Source organism: Anolis sagrei, chromosome 4, assembly GCF_037176765.1.
Source record: "Anolis sagrei isolate rAnoSag1 chromosome 4, rAnoSag1.mat, whole genome shotgun sequence".
Taxonomy (NCBI): domain Eukaryota; kingdom Metazoa; phylum Chordata; class Lepidosauria; order Squamata; family Dactyloidae; genus Anolis; species Anolis sagrei.
The window spans coordinates 54,996,344-55,018,278 of NC_090024.1; the positions used below are offsets into that span (position 1 = coordinate 54,996,344).

General features: G+C 38.9%; 1 protein-coding gene across 2 annotated transcripts in view; it reads left to right on the plus strand.

Moving 5' to 3' along the window:
• LOC132774797 (ras-related protein Rab-10-like) overlaps positions 1–20,708 on the plus strand; it is a 53,132-nt gene extending 32,424 nt beyond the window's left edge. For both annotated transcript variants that reach the window (XM_060775232.2, XM_060775233.2), the window contains 2 exons: positions 13,095–13,196; positions 19,536–20,708. In XM_060775232.2, the coding sequence (XP_060631215.2) occupies positions 13,095–13,196; positions 19,536–19,613 (180 nt within the window). In that variant the 3' untranslated portion in view covers positions 19,614–20,708. The remainder of the gene's footprint in view (positions 1–13,094; positions 13,197–19,535) is intronic.
• Positions 20,709–21,935: the final 1,227 nt, after the last annotated feature.

Sequence of the window (21,935 nt, forward strand, 5' to 3'; positions counted from 1 at the left end):
TGGGAGGATCCCCAAACTATGAATCTGTGTCTTCAGGGGGAATGTAACCCCATCCAGCACAGGCTGGATCCCTATTCCCTGATCTGCCTTCCAGCTGACCAGAAGCACCTGTATCTTGTCTGGATTAAATTTCAGTTTGTTTGCCCTCATCCAGTCCATTATTGGATGACAGACACATGTTTAGGGTCAGGACAGCTTCCTTGGCTTTAGGTGGGAAGAAGTAGTAGAGTTTGGTGTCATCTGCATATAATAATAGGTACTACTACTGCTACTTTATTTGTAGCTTGCCCTATCTCTCCGAGGGGAGTCAGGGCAGCTTCCAATATAATAAAGGCAAACATTCATTGCCTGTATGTAACATGTTAACAACAACAATGAATTATAGGTAGTACTACACTCCAAAACTCCAGATGACCTCTCCTGCTCTCCCAAATGACCTCTCCCTTTCATGTATATGTTAAATAGAATGAGGGGAAAAACATAACCCTGAGGAACCCCACAGGCCAATGGCCAGGGGTTTGAACAGGAGTACCCCAGGACCACCTTCTGGGTATGGCCCTCCAGGAAAGACCAGGGCCACTGTAAGAAAGTGCCTCCCAGCCCCATCCCAGCAAGATGACCCAAAAGAATACTGTGGTCTATGGTATTGAAAGCTGCTGAGAGTTCCAGGAGATTCAACAGGGACACATTTGTCCTCTCTGTGTAGGTCAACCAGCAAAGCGACCAAAGCTGTGTCTGTTCCATAGCCAGGCCTGAAACCAGATTGGAATGAGTCTCCATTTCATCCAGAAATCCCTGGAGTTGGGAGGCCACCACACGTTCCAAAACTTTGCTCAGAAAGGGAAGATTGGACACTGATTGACAGTTTTAAATTATAGAGGGGTTCAGGGATGGCTTTTTAAATATGGGTCTCACAAATGCCTCCTTTAGACAAGTTGGAATTTGCCTTGTTCCAAGGAGGCATTGATCACCACCTTCACCCACTCTGCCAGTCCCCCTCTGGCCTGTTTGATCGCCATAAAGATCTGGAATACATGTGATAGCTCTCACCTCTCCAAGAATCCTGTCCACATCCTCAGACTGCACAAATTGAAAGGTATCCATCACTACTGGACAAGCAGGAGCCAGAGTTACATCCGTTGGAACCATATCAATAAGCATCCAAATCAGAACAGATCTGATCGACTTTATCTGCAACGTGCCATGCAACTTCTTCACAGTGGGCTGTTGAATGGTCAGAATTTTCTCCTTGAGGACCAGTATGTAATAGTCCTCTGACCACTTGAAACAACTCAACTGGATGGTTCAGGATAAGAAGTATTTCTGATTTTGGAAAGTTTGCATATACATAATGACATATCATGAAGATGGGACACAATTCTAAACACATTTGATGATTTTACTGGCTTTATTTTATTTATTTATCCAATTGGCACATACATTCATAATGTAAAAAGAAGGGGGTACAAAAAAAACCTCCATTGTATTCATTCTTCATATAACAGCATGCCCCCTTTCCCTTTTACTATACAGAGAGCAATTTTTTTCAAGGGCATTATACATGATGTAATAATGTAATCTCTTTTCCCTGTGCGGGGTTTTGTGACTGACCTTAAGAATAAGTCACAAGTAATTGTGAATTGTAAAAATATGCTTGTTATAAGGTACTGAGTGTGTTAAGATATACTGCACATGAAATCATTGAAGAGCATCATTTTTAAAAAAATCTCCCTTTTGTAGAATAAAAGATTTTCTTTGTATATTTTGTGTCCACCCCTATACACCTGGAATACAGCAAAATGAACTTTTATTTGTTTATTTGATAATACAGGCTTTCTGGAAAAGTCAGAGAAACTGCATTTCTTGAACAATAGTTTGTGATTAATAGAGAACTACAAGCTATCATGATGAATATTCACAAGGGGGCAGTGTTGAGTGTCACACTACCTGGCTTCTGAATATTTCAGTTCTTTTTTCAATTATACAGTTAACAGAGTAATGTTTGATTAATAGAATAAATCAATAGCTGCCTCCTCATTGCTCAGCCTTCTTTCTGTTTCCTTGGTTTCCAAATTGGTCATCTATTCTTTTGCCACAGTATGAGAAATTCTGATATCTGGCTATTGGTAAAATTTTAGAAAGTAAAACAATTTGATACTATCCACTTGCTCAAATATTACTAAAAATAAGCTTGTATATCAGTCATACTAATGAATAACATGTTGCTCACAGTGCATTATAAAGTGCTAATAGTAAGTAAAAGCCCTGTATCCTGGGAATGAACTATGTAATTTGAATTCTGAGGAATCCTCATTCTTTCATTGGACTGTTGAAGGTAAAAAATAATTTATAGTACTACCTGAGTTTGGATGCCATTAGAGAAATATGAGGCTGGTTTGCTCTTGCTTTGTGACAGCTGCCACCAACACAAAACTACTTATAGATGGAGTGGGCAAGATGAACTAATTCAGAATAAACTGAAGAAAACTTTTTATGCGCACAATAGAACAACTGTCCTGTCCAAACTAGTACAATTTTAGTCATGTTTACAATCATTTAACAATACAGGCAATGTCATGGCACAGACCTGATCATAATTGAATGATATGTCACTGAGGGCCCATCCACACAGGGCCCAAAATGCGGGCCTTCTCAGACTTTTACCGGAGGCATCCAAATGATGTCTCAGGCAAAAGTGAATTAATTTGGGATAAAGCCTACTTTGTCTTAAATTAATTAGGTACTGGATTAGTCCCAGATCTTCCTGAAAGACCTGGGTCTAATCCCGTATGGGCCCTGTGGGGACTGCCCCCTCAGAAACTCTGGGACTTCTGAGGGGGCAGTCCACACAGCCCTCTCTTGCATTTTCTGGCCTGAATCCGTCCAGAAAACCGAGAGGGCTGCAACACCCCCCAACACCCCCCTTTAAAACCCCTTAAAATTAAAAATAACTTACCCAGCCATCATTACCCTGGTGGTGGAGCTCTCCTGGCATGTAGAAATGACATGTCAGAGGAAGTGGGATGAGGAGGAAAATCGTTCCCTCTCCCTTCTCCTGGCGCATTATTTCTGTTCACCCACAGAGCTCCGGCACCAGGATAATAGGCGGCTGGATATGTTATTTTTTGTTTTTAAGGCTTTTTGGGGGGGGGGGAGTTCTTTGGTGTCTGGGTGCCCTGCTGGAAGGTCTGGCAGGGCATCTAGACCCCCCCCCCCACCCAGAAAAGCATGGGTTTTGTGAGGAGGTGTATGGACTTCAAACCACGCCCAACAGGGGTTTTCTGATTGGGCGTGGGTTAAAGTCCTGTCTGGAACTGGCCAGAATGTTACTCACTTGCTCCCCACTAAGTACCTAAACAAACCACTGACCTTTACTGTGTTTTTGGCTCATCTTGTCATCTGGTAATGGGCAGCATCTCTTTTCCTGACCAACCAGAGAAAGAGGGAAAACCCCAGGATTTTTATCTTTAGTTGTTTGGAAAAGAAACCAAACAGAAAATGTAAGCTGGCCACACAAACACATAGTAAACTATCTGTGGAGTAAAGCTCCATGGTTTGTTTAGCCATTGTGAACTGCTGAGCATGATTCACCAGCACAATAATCCATACCACAAATATCTTAACACACAAGGTGCTCTCTGCTTGCTTGATTATCTACACCAGTGGTTCTCATCCTGTGGGTCCCCAGGTGTTTTGGTCTACAACTCCTAGGAATCCCAGCCAGTTTGCCAGCTGTTCGGATTTCTGGAAGTTGAAGGCCAAAACATCTGCGGACCCACAAGTTGAGAACCACTTACCTACAGAGTACTCCTGTAGATCTCCACTACACACACACACACACACACAAATACACGCATACCTCCTGTGCTTTCATAAATACATATGCATGCTTCTCCCCTTTCTTTAATTTGCATCTCCTTATCATCTTCCATCATTTTCAAAAGTCATGTACTGCTTCACATAGAAATACATGTAAATACCTCCATATGTTTCTAGGGCATTGGATCTTTCCCAAGCAGCTGCGGAGTCTACTGAGACAAGGCAATAAGGAGGATGATAACCCTTTGGAAGAGGGAAAATTCAGTAGCATTGGATTCCATGGGAGATTTCTTCACCCTCCCAATTCATGACATGGTCCTGACTTGTTGTGTCATGCAGACATACTTGTTCTGCAAGTCTTGGTGAGAATTAGATATTGTTGTTATATAAATAAGTGTAGTCTAAAGATAATTCCTCCACAGACATAGTCACTGTGGTCTTCTCCATTTGAACGTTCTAATGGATATATATAGAGGCTGCTGTTCAATTGAAGTCATAGCTTCCTCAAACATAATTTATTTTCTCTGTTTTCAGATGGTACATCTCCTAACCTGCTGATAGAGGTGGCTAAACAATAAGATTCATTTAAATATTATGGAAAACCACATGGTGTCAAGAATGAGCCAAAGAATAGTGTGTTCTCTCTCCTTTCTCTTCCTTTTATAGTCTCACAAAGAAGGGGCACTTTCACTTGTAACCACAACAGTTACTATAGGTCTGTTTAATATCTATACTTCAAGGACTTTGTTGTGAACTGCTGTCAAGCCAACTTCAATTTATGGCAAGCCTATGATGAAAAGCCTCCACATTACCGTGTCATCAACAGCTCCACTCAGGTGTTGCATACTTGGGTCTGAGGTCTCTTTGTCCAATGTGACCTTCTCTTACTACTGCCTGTTAGCTTGCCAAACATTATTGTCTTTCCTAGTGAGTCATATCTTTTCATGATTTGTCCAAACTACACATCTCAGTTTAGGAATCTTTGCTTCCATGGAGAGTTTAGGACTGATGTGATGTACGGTCCATTTATTTGTCCTTTTGGCAGTCCAAGTTACCTTCAAAACTCTTCTCCACACACACATCTCAAATGAGTTCATTCTCTTCCCATCAGCCATCTCTGCTTTCCTACTTTCACAACTATCATTTGAAATTGGAAATCACATAAGCAACTTTTGTATTTGATTATATATCTTTACACTTGAGGGGCCTGTTTACTTCCTTCATATCTGACTTTGCAACTCCTTCTCATTTCTTGATTGCAGTCCTCATTTTGATTAATGACAGAGCCAGGGTACAGGGAATCTTTTATTGTTTCAGTATCTTCATCACCTGTTTTAAAGTTATGTAAATAATTTGAGGTCAATAGTTTTTGTTTTCCAGTGCTCAATTCTAAACATGCGTTTGTTCACTAGCTATTTCAAGTTTTTACTATGTTTATGTCTATAGTAAATATCACACTGGCAACAAAGATCCACATAATTAAAGTTATTCCCTGTAGTAACCTATGGATGTGAGAGCTGGACCATAAGGAAGGCTAAGTGAAGGAAGATAGACACCTTTGAACTACAGTGCTGGAGGAGAATTCTGAGAGTGCCTTGGAACACAAGAAGATCCAACCAATCCATACGACAGGAAATAAAGCCTGACTCCTCACTAGAGGGAAGGATATTAGAGGCAAAGATGAAGTACTTTGGCCACATAATGAGAAGGCAGGAAAGTTTGGAGAAGACAATGATGCTGGGGAAAATGGAAGAAAAAAGGAAGAAGGGCCGACCAAGGGCAAGATGGATGGATGGCATCCTTGAAGTGACTAGCTTGACCTTGAAGGAGCTGAGGGTGGCAATGGCCGACAAGGAGCTCTGGCGTGGGCTGGTCCATCAGGTCATGAAGAGTCAGAAGTGAATGAACTATGAAACAACAACAAAATATGGTGTAATCTGCATTTCTTAAATCAGTGGTGTTCCTTCTTACAGTTTTCAGATTCTTCTTTTCCTTCTACAACTTTGGATTTATCTCTTGAATATGTAAACCAGTCGAAGCTTGCAACACATTTATTTTGATCAATCAATATGAAAAGTCAAAATCTAAGCTTTAAAATTGTTTTCCCCATTCACTGAAAAATCTACTCAGACAGGTCATTTTAGTTTCCATGATTCATACTTTGTTGTACAGATTTTTTTAAAATGAAAAATGCAACTAGATCCAACATTATCTCACCAGATTTAATAGGTTTTGCTATTGGAGTATGAGCCAATGCCTTGTAATGGCAGAAGACTATCCAGTGTCTTTTTAAATAGTAGTGCAGAAAACTCCTTAAGAATGCCCAGATTAAAAAAAACTTCCCGCAATAATAAAATTAAACTAGAATCAGCCTATTGTTTACCAGAATAGCTGGGTATTATAGTGTGAGAGTGAAAATGTGTAATCGCTTGCTTAGCAGTTGAGGCAACATGGGTGTCCATGGTTCCCTGGGAAGAGTCAGATTTCACTAGAGAATAAAATCCATGGCTGTGTGTAATTTCCATATTTATTTTTCTGTATCCTGAATGGAGTGTGTGAAAATGATAAAAGAGATTTCACATTGCTGTTGTTTCATTGTGGTGTAGAAATATAATGGGAGAAGACAATTTCAATTGATAATAGGAGGGATCAAGTAAAGTAGCAACTTGATGCACCTGGATAGAATCATCATCATCATCTTTATTTATACCCCATCACCATCTTCCCAAAGGGACTCAGGGTGGCTAACACGAGGCCAAGCCCAAATTTCAATACAGCAAAGTAAAATACAAACAAACAAATAATAACCTCAAAATAAAAATACAAAAAATAACAGAATATACAATAAACAAATACAAAATAACATGGTGGAGGAATAAAAAGAATAATGGGCAGGCCAAATGCACAGGATAAAATTGGTAAAATCCTGAGTAAGATAAGTAAACGGAGTAGTATGTGTCTGAGGGGAGAACTCAGAAGGGGCAAACAATGGGGTTGACCTTCACTAAAGGACGAGAGAAAGTGTGTCATGAGCACAGATCTTTGGGATGGACAAAATATGGGAGTAGCTGTTTTTGCATTCTTGACGGGAAGTACATTGAAAAGAAATGTACTTCAGAAGACTGAATTCTGGGGGGATCACTGCAAATCTGATGGCAGGCAATTTTCAGGTGCTAGTTTTCACAGCTTTTATGTTGCATAGAAACTATGTTCAAAATGCTTACAGATACACCAAACACTGTCATGAAATAAGGTTTTAAAAGGTAGCATAATATGGACATGCTATGGCTCTAATTTCAGTATTTGCCTTCATTGCCAATATAGCCATATTTCTTCATCCCCCTACCCCAACTCTGCTGCTGCCATAGTCTGCCCTCTTCATGCTGGTTTCCCAGAGATGTTGAAGAGTAATCTTTCCATTGGTCTATGCTGTCTAATATCATACATATCAGATGTCATTTTCCTCCATCTGTGATTTACTTTTTTAGAGTGTACAGTTATGCGCGAACCAATTGTACAGGTGTGGATGATTATGGAGGGAATTAATCTCAGGCCTCAATTGTGTATAAGAATATATTATAGAGAAGGCCAATTATTACTTGTAAATTAAGGTAACTGTCACCAACGTGAGGTATTTGAGGTACCACCAGTTGAGATCTGGCTTTACAGACGCAGATTAATTGAGATGAGACGGTCTTCAACAAAAGATAACAAGTTTATTGTGTACAAAGCATATGGTTGCAGGCTGTTAAATAACTTATAGAACTTTGAATATCACTTGGTTTGTAATAAAGTCCACTCTTCCAAATAACACAGCTCATGGATAACTTTTACTGTTCTTTAGTGAACAATGTTTCCTACTATGAATAGCCTTCCAATTTGATCTTTCCTTGATCAAATCTCTGATCTCTAGTCCTTCCTTGACTAGGGATCTTAACAAGCTTCCTTTAGTCTTCCTTGACTAAAGAAACAGGCCAGGTTTTTCTCTCTTCAGCCCTTCTAGACTGAAAAAACCTCCAGCTGCTCACACACACCTCTCTCCCAGGCTTTTCAAGCCTCCACACTCACTCACACACTCCCCTTTTTCCAAAGACACACATAACTTTTCCTGCTTGGCTCCGCCCACTTCTCACTCTCCTGAGCTAGCCTGCCTCGTCTCCTTGGCAACGCTCACTGTGGATTCAAACCAGATAACTCTCGTTTTAGCTACTGTTACAAACACAAATATATACTCTAACAGTTACACATACATAGTATCAATGACTTCTGCACATAGAGGTTCAAGGATAATGTGTACATCATGTACCTTTAAGTGGCCTGTTAATTATGGGAACCCCCTGAATATCATAGGGTTTTATTACGCAAGGAATAGTAATTTTGCTGGTTCCTTCCTCTCAAATATAGCCGACAGGACCTAATATTCCTTGGTGGTCTTCCGTCCAAGTACTATGATCTGATAATTTCAGTGTTTTTGTTGTATGCCTTTAAATCATGTCCAACTTACAGAAGTGGACTTGTCATGGGATTTCCATGAAAATATTTGTTCCAGGGAGTGTCTTTGCCTTTCTCTGAGACCGAGAGCGTAGAACATGCCCAAGGCCACTCAGTGAGCTTCCATGACTGAGTAGAGATTGCAACCCTGTAGTCCAATACTCAAACCACTACAGAAGGCTGGCACACCTTCAGTGTTTTAAGTCTTTTTGAGAAGAAAAGGTGTAACTTGCCTTTTAGCAGTTTAGTCAGAAAAATGCTGTGTTGGAGGCACCAGAACCAGAATCATTTGAAACAAGATTTAAAATTGTGATTGCTTTTGATGTCTTTCTCATTTGTTAGTAACTATCGTATTTCACCGCATAATAGTTGCCACTGCACAATATTCACACATCTTTTTTGGCCCTCCAATTGGTATTTTTGTTTTAATCATGAAATAGCTGCACCCCACATTAGCTGGTTCACTTGCGCACCTGCCCCCTTCAAGCTATGGGGCTTCACTCGACTGAGTAAAGTGCTGGCTGAGTGAAGCCCTGTCGCTGGAAGTTTTTTTTTCACTGTGTAATAGTCGCACTCCCTTTTTTTCAACCAAAAAGGAGATAAAAAGTGTGATTCTTATGCAATGAAATACAGTGTTCATTGTGTGGAAAGAAAGGTCTTGCAATCAGAAATGGAGCTGAGTGCTAATCTTGGGTTATTTCCTGCAACCCATGCAAGTGGAATCAGAGGGGGGCACTGCAGCAGCCATTTTAGAAGATGATTTTTTTTTTATGTTAGGAGCAACATGAGAAATTGCAAGTCACTTCTGGTGTGAAGAATTGGCTGTTCAAGAACGTTGCCTGGATGTGTGATGTTTTACCATCCTTGTGGGAGGCTTCGTCCATGACCCCACATGGGGAGCTGGAGCTGTCAGAGGGAGCTCAACCCACTTTCCCCAGATTTGAACCACTGACCTATCAGTCAGCGGTCCTGCCAATACAAGGGTTTAACCCATTGCACCACCTGGGTTTACTTAGAAGATGATAATTATGGAATTATGGGCCGATTATAGTGTTGAGTGTGGACGTTTACTAGCCTTAGACATTCTTTACTAATTTCATTTCTTTTCAGCCTATATATTTTTAGGATCTGGACTGCAAGAAATAGTTTGAGGAGAAGCACTTTGTTTCCTTTATTCTCTTTGTCAGATGTATTTTTGAGACACAGTAAATGTATTTAGGGTTGTGAGGTTTTTTGCTACAAAAAAGGGAGGGCAGACTGCTACTCAACATATTTACCACATGGGAACAAATGTTTTCTGACTGTGTGTGTTTAGATATTGTAGAATGCTCTTTATTCTGTATCCAAAAACACATCCAGAGAAATGCAGCATTTTTGTACCCCGAAAGACCTCTGAAATCTTTTTGGGTCATAAAATACTCCAGAAATCCCTCCTTTAAGAGTTTCTTTCCAAATTATTCTGGATGTCGCTTAATTAAAATTACAAAATGTTCTGACATATGATGTGTGGGTGGTAGAAATATAAAAGACTAGACAAAAATGTTATTTTTCTGCCAGAACACCAAGGCAACATTTTCTAGATTTAAAAATATTGTAGTTACTCATTTCCTTTCCTTATGTAATGACTTCTCACCATACATGCCTCATATGTTTTCTCTTTGTATTGTTTTAATATTTGTTCTTCATTACGCCTTTATTAATCTTTACGTGGTGTTATAGGTTTGACAATCTTTATTTCAACTTGTTTGTTCTTTGGGGTTCAGTAATTGTTTTTATTTATTTCAGGGACTTGTCTTTTGAAGGTAGCTCATATAAAAATAACATTAAAAACACAATCTATAAAACACTAAAAATATTAGAACAGAAAAACAGTCTGGTTTTTAAAACAGATCAGAAAACCAACAGCAATGAAATGTAGAACAGTTAAAATCTCAAGCTCACTTGGGAACAAAATAATCTTCAGTGCCTGTTTTAAAACATCATTGCAGAGTATAACTGCCCTGAAGTTTCCATATACATGGGATCACCACTTAAAGGGTCCTGTCCGCTATTATTCCTGCTCTTCAGACCATTCCCAGACTATGTAAAATGTTTTTGATGTAATATTTTAGTAAAATAAAACCAATTATAATTTTGATAAAATGGCGGTAGGGAAAACTGCAGAAGAGCCAAATGAGTGTTTTATCACTATATAATTCTGTCTCTGGCCCCAGGTGGCACAGCAGTCTAAACTGCTGAGCTGTTGAACTTGCTGACCAAAAGGCCAGTAGTTCAAATTTGGGGAGCAGAGTGAGTTCCCGCTGTTAGCCCCAGATTCTGCCAATCTAGTAGTTCGAAAACATGCAAACATGAGTAGATCATTAGGTACCACATCTGTAAGAAGGTAACAGTGCTCCATGCAGTCATGCTGTCCACATGACCTTGGAGGTGTCTACGGACAACACCGGTTCTTTGGCTTAGAAATGGAGGTGAGCACCACCTCCAGAATCGGATACGACTGGACTTAATGTCGGGGAAAACCTTTACCTTTAATAATTCTGTCTTTAGCTTATATTAAAATCTAGTAATATTTCATTCAGGGTGCTCCATTCTTGAGATGCCTTCAATCTACATTAAGAGGCCAGTGTAGATGTGCTTCGGGTTTCTCTCTTAAATTTTTCTGAAGCCATGCTTTAAAAGGTGATGCTTCATTGTTCAGATACCAGTTCTTCTCTTCAATAGCTTCCTCCACTGACTCTTGATTCCTCCAGATATAGATCACTCTCATCCACTATAAAGCAGGAGTTAACAGCTAAAAGTCTCTGTTTGTTTGGGATTCTAGAAATATGCCTAATGTGAGTCATTACAAATTTCTTTCTCCTTGATTTATTCCTATTGGCCTGAAGCATTCAGTCCTTTTCATTTGTTCCATGTAATCAACTAGAGAAAACCAATAATTACAGGTGCTGAAAATAACTATAAATTCTATGCCGTATCCTTGCACTAACGTGGAGGAAACATGTATTAGGGAACCATGCTGAATTCAGTGGGAATGCTGAAAATTGCTGTTCAAAAGGCCATACATTTTTTTTGTTCTTTTCAGTTTTCTTTTGTCCTTCTTCCTTTTCCTTTTCATTTGAATGCATGCCTAAGAAATCTTATTTCAGGCTCAGTACCACCCCCAAGTGTTTTCAAAGCTTTGTGTAGTTCATAATTTGGTGATAGTTTACCTATTACATAATCATTCACTGTGTTAATTGCAAGCTGTGACTCCATTGAAACTCTGGTGCTTGCACTCAGTTTTAAATGTCTGCCATTTCTGAATGAAAAGAAAAATGGGAAGACTGAAGTTTTCTGAAAATTGCCATAGTATGTGGGCAGATGAGATATCAACTCTAGCGAGGGACCCTGTTAAAAGGAATGGATTCTAACATACACCCCATTATGCTGATTATTAATAACCTATTATTATTATTATTATTATTATTATTATTATTATTAAGACAGTTTTGGGAGTGACAATCTGTATGTAGTGTTGGCTAAACATGAACAAGGTAATTGGAAAAACATTTATTAGCTGTTAAAGAAATTCATTGCCCCGGTGGCGCAATGGGTTAAACCCTCATGCCCGCAGGACTGAAAACTGACAGATCAGAGGTTCAAATCTGGGGAGAGCGTGGATGAGCTCCCTCTGCCAACTTCAGCTCCCTATGCGGGGATATGAGAGAAGCCTCCCACAAGGATGGTAAAACATCAAAACATCCAGGTATCTCCTGGGCAATCATCTACAGATATAATTTCATCTATTGGTTAGATAATAATAATAATAATAATAATAATAATAATAATAATAATAATAATAACTAAAGTAATAATAAAGTGCAAAGGATAATATAAACATTTATTCTTGTATCCCACCACCATCTCCCCGAAGGGCAGTTTACCGATGGCACAAAGTGGCCAAAAACAAAACATAAAATAAAGCACAATATAAAATACAATAAAATAATACACATGCTCATATAAAATCATCAGCTCAGACTCAATAAAACCGAGGTCAACTAATGGCAGTAAGCTGCTGTAAAGATGGCCAATCTGTAAACTATAGGAATGGGATAGGTACAAGTTGCAACAACGGAGAGAAGGCATGGGATAAAATGCAAGAATGTTTTCATCCATAAATGTAAGAGGGGAATACAAAGATATTTATAATTTAGAAATGTTTGAAGGAATAGGAGTCATCATAGCTCTTAAATGATGTATTTTGGTCCATACATGTCACTGAATTTGTCTATAACAGGGGTCCTCAAACTTTTTAAACAGAGGGCCAGGTCACAGTCCCTCAAACTGTTGGAGGGCCGGATAATAATTTGAAAAAAAACATGAATGAATTCCTATGCACACTGCACCTATCTTATTTGTAGTGCAAAAACCGCTTAAAAACAATACAATAATTAAAATGAAGAACAATGTTAACAAATATATTATTATTAGTATTTCAATGGGAAGTGTGGGCCTGCTTTTGGCTGATGAGATAGGATTGTTGTTGTTGTTGTTGTTGTTGTTGTTGTTGTGGTTGTTGTGTGCTTTTAAGTCATTACAGACTTAGGTTGACTCTGAGCGAGGGCCGGGTAAATGACCTTGGAGGGCTGCATCCGGCCCCCGGGCCTTAGTTTGAGGACCCCTGGTCTATAACAATGCATGTGTAAGACTTCTTTAAAATGTTGGGACAAAATTCTCTTCATTATTAATACAAGTAGTGTCAGAATATGTAGTTTTATATTTCCCTTTTTTTTAATTTCCAGCTTGCTTGGGAGTATGGGATACCCTTTTTTGAGACCAGTGCAAAGGATAATATAAACATTGACAATGCCTTTTTGGTACTAGCCGAAGAAATACTGAACAAGGTAAGCCCATTTGAAAAAGACCACATTTCTCTTTATATTGAATCGAATAATGTGAATTGAGAAAGATGATCCAGAAATCTCAGTGGCACAGGTCGGTAATGCCCTATTTTTTAGATGTTTGAGATTTAAGCTTCCAGAAGCCATTGGCTAGCATGGCTGAGTAGAGAATATGGGGGTTATAGTTGTAGATGCTATAAATAATTTGTTTACCAATCTTATCTAAAAAGTGGCAGAAATTCTGAATCCCAGTGTTAGCACTGTCCTTGCAGAGGTTGCCTGGAATTATGATCTATGCCCTGGTAATCTGAAATAGGATTCTTGCAGCACGCCCAGTATCGGGCTTCGACTGGGATGGGTCTGGAATCATCACTGATGCAGAACTTCATACAGAACCTGTTGGTCAGGTTGTGAGTGGTATTGCCTACCACAATCATATTACATCATTGTTCATTAAATGAAAAATGTCCTGGCTTTTGTTTGTGTAATGTTGATGTATAAAGCCATTTGCCACCAGATTGACCAAGGAGGTGCCTTCTCCCATATTACCTTAATCTCAACAACCAGTCAGGCAATAAAACTCAGGTGCTGTAAAACAATAGCAAATATTCAGAAGCTTTTGAAAATAAACAAGCATTTGCCTGATGTTGAAATAAATTGGGGCAAACTTCTTTTTGACCTAAATACCCTAAGGCAGTGGTTCTCAACCTGTGAATGCCCAGGTGTTTTGGCCTACAACTCCCAGAAATCCCAGCCAGTTTACCAGCTATTAGGATTTCTGGGAGCTGAAGGCCAAAACATCTAGGGACCCACAGGTTGAGAACCACTGCCCTCAGGCATAAGATCCTGTCTTATCTTAGAAATTAAGCAGGCTCAGCAATGGTTTGTACTTAAACGGAAAATGAAATTTGCACTTAAACCGGAAATGAATACCAGATGCTATAGCCTGTATTTCAAAGGAAGGAAATATCATATACCTGTGAATGTTCCTAGCCTAACAAAACCCTATGAAATGTATGGGCCTGCCATAAGTCTAGTGGTGATTTGAAGGCACATACATGTATACAAATCCTAAGACACAAGAAGATATGTATGGGAATTTGTTTTCCTTTAGATATTCTTGTCTTAAGCCACAGATGGTTTAAACGATCTGATCTGTGTCTGCAAACAATATAGAAGCCAGGACCAGCACAAGCAGGATGAGACAGTAGCACATATTCCAATTTTAAATAGAAACACAACTTCCATTAAGAGTAGGTTACAGTAGTTGAAGCTGGAATGTATCAGATCATGAATAACAGAGTCAGTATTATTGTCCTATCCATCGTTGTCCAAGAAAGCCTACCAGCCTAAGATGACACGAGGCACTTACAGTGGCATGATGGCTGAGGAAATCCAGTGATGCTTGTTCAGAAATAACTTTCAAGCTCTAGTTAATAATACATAAATAAATAAATGTATTTCCTGTCTCTCCCTCATTAAAACAAGAGATAAAACACGATTAAAAGACATACAGCAAATTACTCAGAGTTAAAATTCATTGAAAAGGGGAGATTGAAATTCACAACTTAAAATTGACTGCTTTGTTTAAAACTAATTGGAGTTTCTGAGCTTGGTACAGAGGTAGCCCAATATAAAGTGCATTGCAGAACTCCAGGCTTGAGATTACCAGCACATGCACTGCTGTCTTAAGGTCTTTGGATTCTAGGAAGAGGTGCAGCTGGTGTACCAGCTAAAGCTGGTAGTAAGTACTCCTGACCATTGCATCTACCTGAACTGACATTTGGAGAGATGGATCCAGGAGCACTCCCAAGCTATGAGCAGAGTCTTTCAGGAGGAGTATATCCCATCCAGACTGGTTGACACACCTCCAGCCCTAGGTTAGAACCTTTAATGGCATGCACCTCTGTTTTGTCTAGATTCAGTTTCAAGGCATTCATTCAGAGGAGACATGCTATCTTTAGCTAGAGCTTTTGGGGGAGACATGGAGAAATATATTTGGGTGTCATCAGCATACTGATAACACCCCGGCCCATGCCTCTAGATGATCCCTCACAGCAGTTTCATGTAAATGTTGAAAAGCACTGGGGATTGAATGGCACCTTGTGGGATGCCATATAACAGTTCCTTTTTTGATGATCTGCTATCCCCAAGCACTGTCACCTAGAACCAGCCTGACAGGTATGACTGGATCCACTGCAACACAGTACCTCCAATTCCCAAACCCCGCAGGCATTCCAGAAGGATACCATTGTCAATGGTATTGAATGCTGCTGAGAGATCTAAAAGCACCAACGAGGACACCCTCTCCCTGTCATTGTTAAGACTGAGCGCATCCACTAAGATGACCATAACAGTCTTAACTCCATATCCTGTTCTGAAGCCAGTTTGAAATGGGGCAAAGCCCCTTCTACACTGCCATATAATCCAGATTATCTAATCGGATAATCCATATTATCTGCTTTGGAGTGGATTGTATGAGTCTGCACTACCATATAATCCAGTTGAAAACAGATAATCTGAATTTTATATGGCAGTGTAGGTGGGGTCCAAGACTTCCTGGAGTTGAAAGGCAATGGCCATCTCAATCACCTTGCCCAAAAAGGAAAGGTTAGAGACTGGTCTGTAATTATTAAGGTCCAGGGGAGGCTTTTGCAGCAGTGGTCTAACTACTGCTTCTTTTTGACAAGGTGGAAAATTCCCCTCCCTAAGAGATGCATTGATAATTTGTTGTATTTGAGATCAAATTGCATCTGCTTCCTGAATGACCAACCAAGAGGGACAGAGATTAAGAAAGCAGATTGTCCCCACATCTTGTCCACATCAACAGTCCTTACTTGTCCCCACAGCTTGTCCGCATCAACAGTACTTAGTAATTGAAACTGATCCCACTCACAGAGTTGTTGGACAACTCGCTGTTGACTTCTGCTCTAATAACAGCATCTAAGTCAGCTCCCATGCAAGAGATTTTATTTGCAAAGTGGTTACCACTCAGAACAGCTCAGTTGGATGTGACTCCTCAGAATCCTTTTAGTGGCAGAATTAAGAAGAACCTCCAGAAAGTGGACCAGTGCTTGTTGAGGGAAACAATAACCTTGACCAGGTGCATTCCCATATAGGCGTTGCCTCCATCTTGCTGAGAGTTCTGACTTTTAAACTGCCCTGATTCTATGGATGCTCTTCCCTTAAATGTAGGATCTTATAATTCTTCTGAGATTTAATAATATTGTAAAAGTGCTTATGTTTAATTAGATCTAAATACTTTGATTTGTACTCATGGTAGTCTTGACTCAGGCAGGAAATGAAAGAAGGTATGTGTCTGTCCCTGGAGTTGTAATAGTGACAAAATGAACTTACATTCACATTTGCATAAACTTGCATACATGTATTGTCTGCACTCCAAAATGATGAGTAGTAATTTCTTGGTCTGCCAAATGTTATTAAACAGAAAGAGATTGCATGATTTAGTCAGTTTGTTTATATTTTGCTTTCCAATGTGTATGATGTCTATTTTATTTTCTTAGAACATATTTCAGACATATGAATTAACTTCAGGAATCTGTTAGCCCACAAATAATTGTAGAATAATATCTATTTAAAGCCTTTCTTTACTGCTCTTTATCACCTGAAATTGTCAAATGGTAATAGTAATAGTAATAATAATAATAATAATAATAATAATAATAATAATAATTCTTTATTTATATCCCACTTTCCTGAATGGGACCCAAAGTGGCTCATAACATTTTAAAAACAGTACAAACAATAAGCACGTATAACAATAAGACCATCTAGAAGAATGACATAAATAAACATTCTAAATCATTTAACAATTACTATTATCGTGGGGACTCATCAATTAAAATAACACACACTTTTCACAACTAACACACTACAAGTTAGCATTCTTGTCATTTCAGATTAGATTTCTTCATTAAATGCTTGCTTGAACAGGAAGGTCTTCAGCTGTTTTTCAAAAGATGTCAGGGAAGGGGCTGTTTTAATCTCCTTGGGGAACAAGTTCCAGAGGGTAAGGACATCCACCTAAAAGCCCTCTTTCTCATTGCTGGCAACTGCATCTGCGATGATGGCAGCAGCAAGAGAAGGACCTCTCCAGAATACCTTAATAAATATAATTATTCATAAAATATAAATTATTTATTTTAAAACCTTGTAGTATATAATTTAATACTAGCAGCCATGGTAGTAGACAATACAGTGTGGACTTTGCCGGACTTTGTCTGGCTATACAAAACCATGCAAAATAGCAAAAATGTTGAAATGAAGGACTTCTAGCTCAGGAATACTATAGAGCTGCAATGGGGGGAATTTTTTGTCAGATTTGGATAAATGAAACCATGGATACCAGTGCCACAGAAGCTGGGGCCATACTGTCATTTTATAAAAGAATCGGTTTAATTAAAAAGACAAATCATATACATTTTGAAATATTTTCTTCAAATATTTTGCTTCCTGGTTATCTTATTTCACACGTGCGCACACACACACTGGATGGTTAATAAGGAGAAGCTTATCTTTGTTTTGCTTCAGTTATATTTGTGATGTTTGAAAAATTGTCCTTCTAACTTAGAAGTGATAGCTGAGATCCTGTATCGAGTGCATAGCCGTAATGTCATTGCTATGCTTTAACTTCCCATCCAACCTATGAAACTCACTATACAAACCTTATTTTTATGGATGATTTTTCACTTGAGAAAAATGGCAGCTTTGAGGGATTCATTGGGAAATTGAAAACAGCAGGAAAGTGTTTGTAGGAGGGTTACACATTCCCCATCCATAGTGTTGCATAAAACTGTTACAATTTGCAATATGTGACTTCTAATATTTAGGTATAACTTAACTCTGCTTTTATGTGCCTTTTATTTCAGGAACACTTCTTCATTAGCTAGGCTTTAGTAACAATTTGTGTCAATAAACACATTAAGCTCATTTTCTTGCTTAATATGTGTTTTGACAAGATCCAGAATGCTGAATTAATGCCAGCATTTGGGAGAGACAGTGAGCTGTCTGACTCATCTAACGTGTTTTCACATTGTTCTGAAACTGATTTGCATTTACTTTGTGTTGTCATTCAGTTATACTCCATAACTATAGTGTAATGGATTTTTACTGTGTTCCAAAATAATAGTGGTGAAAAATCTACAAACACCAATTTGTACTATATTATATCGAAAATTTACTTCCCAAAGCCCACTGCTTATTGAACTTGGTGTCTCAAGGTTTGATAGCAGTAATTAATTTACCAGAGGATGTTGACTGATCCAGAAAGGATAGGCCTTGTTATATGAAATACTTCATATTTTAGAGAAAGTAAGTCACTATGAGAGAAGAAGAACAGTAGAAAATTGCCTTCATATCCTGGCTGTAGGATTCCCAGAGACATCTTGTTGGGCAGATTGGGAAACAGGATGATGAATCAGATTGGACCTTTAAAAATCATGAAATAGATTCCTTCTTATGTTCATAATCCATAGTTCATAATTTGAAAGAGGCAAGCTTAATTCATGCTTGATCAAGGCTTTATTTAATCATTTTGAGCAGGACTTTCACATTGGTTTGAAGACAAAACACAAGTTCAGTTACTGGCAGGTAAGGAGCAGGAAGCCAATTATGTTTACAAATGATCAGGAACAGCTGATCAGGCAAACAGAGCTCAAAGAGCCTGATCCAAATTTCAGAACATTATGTAAGATATCAATCAAGAAGGTGGTAAAACAGGACAGCAGGCACACACAAATCTAAGTTGCTTGGACTGATAGACTTGGCTGCAAGAGCCATATGGGCCCTGGTCTGTCCTGACTGGCTTGGAGAATCACCTGACAATATTCAAATAAGAAGGTCAATTTACCTTCAGACTGGAACTGCATACTGAATCATTTCTGTTTCTTTGTAATCTAATCTTCTTCATTTCATAAAGATCTAGAAAGGAAACACTCATTCAAGACTTTCTTCGGCACCTTAGACTTTCATACTCCGTTAAATGAGGAACCATTGTTCCTGGACTGCTATATGAATATACTGATGTTGTTTTACTGTTGTACTTCTGTATTGTCAGGCAGAATCATTGTGATGAACAGCAGGTATATGTGGAACACAAGTTATTCCACAGCCCTTCATGATGAGGGGCACTAACAGAACAACTAGTCCTTTACAGTTGGTGTAGGTACTGTGAGTCCCTCCAGATGTACTTGTATTTCAAGTTCCTTAGCCAGTAAAGCCAATGAGGGAGAATTCTGGGAATTACTGTTGTAACATTTGGGGAGATGCCTACTCTGCTTCTTATTTAAGAGGATTTGATACTATACTTTGTTTTCTTTTCAGAATTCCTGTGTACTACTTGACTTAGACGTGATGGACCTACATGAAAAAGCAAGGAAGAAAGCTTGCTGCAGACTTTGACTGGCAACTGTATTTGTGTTATTTGTTTTGCCCTTAACAAGTCTGAACTATAAAGAAAGGGGGGGGAGAGAGGGGGGAGAGGTATATAAGGGATGGGCAAAGTGTAGTCCTCCAGTAGCCCTACCATTGGCTGTAACTCACAGCATTCACTTGACATTGGCTATGCTTCCTAGGCCTCTGAGGTATTGCAATCCAACAACATCTGGAGAGGTACACTTTGCCTACCTATGGCCTAAATCCAGTTGTTAGTCATAACTAGGCTCATTGGAGCCCATGTAAGTATTAACAAGTCCCTGTTGATTTCTCTAGATATACTCTAGTTGGAACCAGCAATAGGATTTAGGTCAGCATATCTATTAAGCAAGTGGCATTTTATCTAATTGTCTTGTGTAAAATACATAAACTTATGATTTGCCCTTCAGGTTGTGACTAAAGTCAATTCAGTTGCAAGCAAAAGAAATACATCCAGTCTCTGTGAAACTGTTAGCTTCCAGTGGGCCATTTATACCGTAAGCTCTTGTGAGGGAAATATGAACTTAGTGGTGCTACATGCATCTGAAAATAGTTCATGTAATAGTATACTGGGCAATTTATGACATTACAAGCAGCAAATGTAGCCTTTGCCAAAATAGCTCACAATCCAAGAACAATGTAGATAGATATGGATAGAAGAGAAGAATGGGAAACTGCCCATTCAAGTCTCAACAGCTATTACAGAGAACATTTTTTGAAATGGAATCTTTTAATAATTTAATCAAAAGCCGTTTTAAAGGTTGTATATAACTTATTTTGGTCTCAAGGCAGGAGTCAGCTATACATGGAGCAGTCTTTCTTAGAGTGTACTATTTCCAAATGCAAGCGAGCAATATTGTTTTATACCTTCTTGTTTAGGAATCAGCAGAACAGGGAGACATCTAGGACAGGGAGAGCCCCTTCATTTGGTGTGTTAGACTTAACTCCATTTTCCAAGTAGAGTACATACTATAGCCATCTTTGACTATCTGAAGAGTTGTCGTGGGAAAAAATGAAGCAAGCATGCTTCTGCTATTTCAGAGAATAGGTCCTGAACCAATAAATACACTGAAATAATAAGAACTTGTGGTAAGCACTGTGTTATAGTTGTGGGGAAGTAGTGGACTTTATTTTCTTGCAATTTTAAAAAGAAAAATAATTAGGGGTTTGATGGTTCTTTTTCACTAGTACTTTAGCTGTGGCTTCCTGCATTCTTATTGGATTGGACTATTTGGCCCTTGAGGCTGAGTTACCAAATTCCCATAGATTCATTGGACCTACTTTAAATGAAAATAATTTGAATTTAGATTTTTTTAAAATTCCCACATGCAGGGAGCTTTTAAAGTACAATCTAAAGTGATTCAACTTAGGATAGGTCATATAGTTTTGATGAGTACATAGCTAACTTACAAGTTAATATTTCTGTGGAAAATAAAGTTCTCAGAAATTGAGGTGGGGGAAAATGCAATATTACTACAGGACAATTCCTGTATCAACAGAACCAATATATATGGTTTCACTTATTCACACTTAGGACCTCCTGTAGCTTTATCTTCTTCACAATCAGCATTTGTCAACCCCCAGGTTGACAAATGTTGATTATGAAGAAGATAAAGCTACAGGACCCCTGGTGGAGTCACAAGGGGTTTCAGATGGGTCACCAAAGGCCATTAGAAGACACATATTTCTCATGGTCTTAGGAACTCCTTTGGCAGAGAAGGCCAAAGATCTCTCCGCCTGTCCTTCTCTTCCTTTTTGGAAACAGTCAATGAATCCTCCCTCCAAAAGCCTGCCTCCTGCTGTGATTGTAAGAAAACTATAAATCCCAACAACTACAACTCCCAAATGTCAAGGTCTGTTTTCCCCAAATTCCACCAGTGTTCACATTTGGGTTTATTGAGTATTCGTGCCAAGTTTGGTCCAGATCCATCACTGTTTGTGTCCACAGTGCTCTCTGGATATAGGTGAACTACAACTCCCATACTCAAGGTCAATGCCCACCAAACCTTTCCAGTATTTTCTGTTGGTCATGGGAGTTCTGTGTGCCAAGATTGGTTCCATTCCGTCGTTGGTGGAGTTCAGAATGCTCTTTGATTGTAGGTGAACTATAAATCCCAGCAACTACAACTCTCAAATGACAAAATCAATCCCGCTCCAACGCCAATTTGGGTGTATCAATTATTTGTGTCAAATTTGGTCCAATGAATGAAACTACATCCTGCATATCAGATTTTTACATTACGATTCATAACAGTAGCAAAATTAGAGTTATGAAGTAAGCAACAAAAATAATTTTATGGTTGGGGGTCA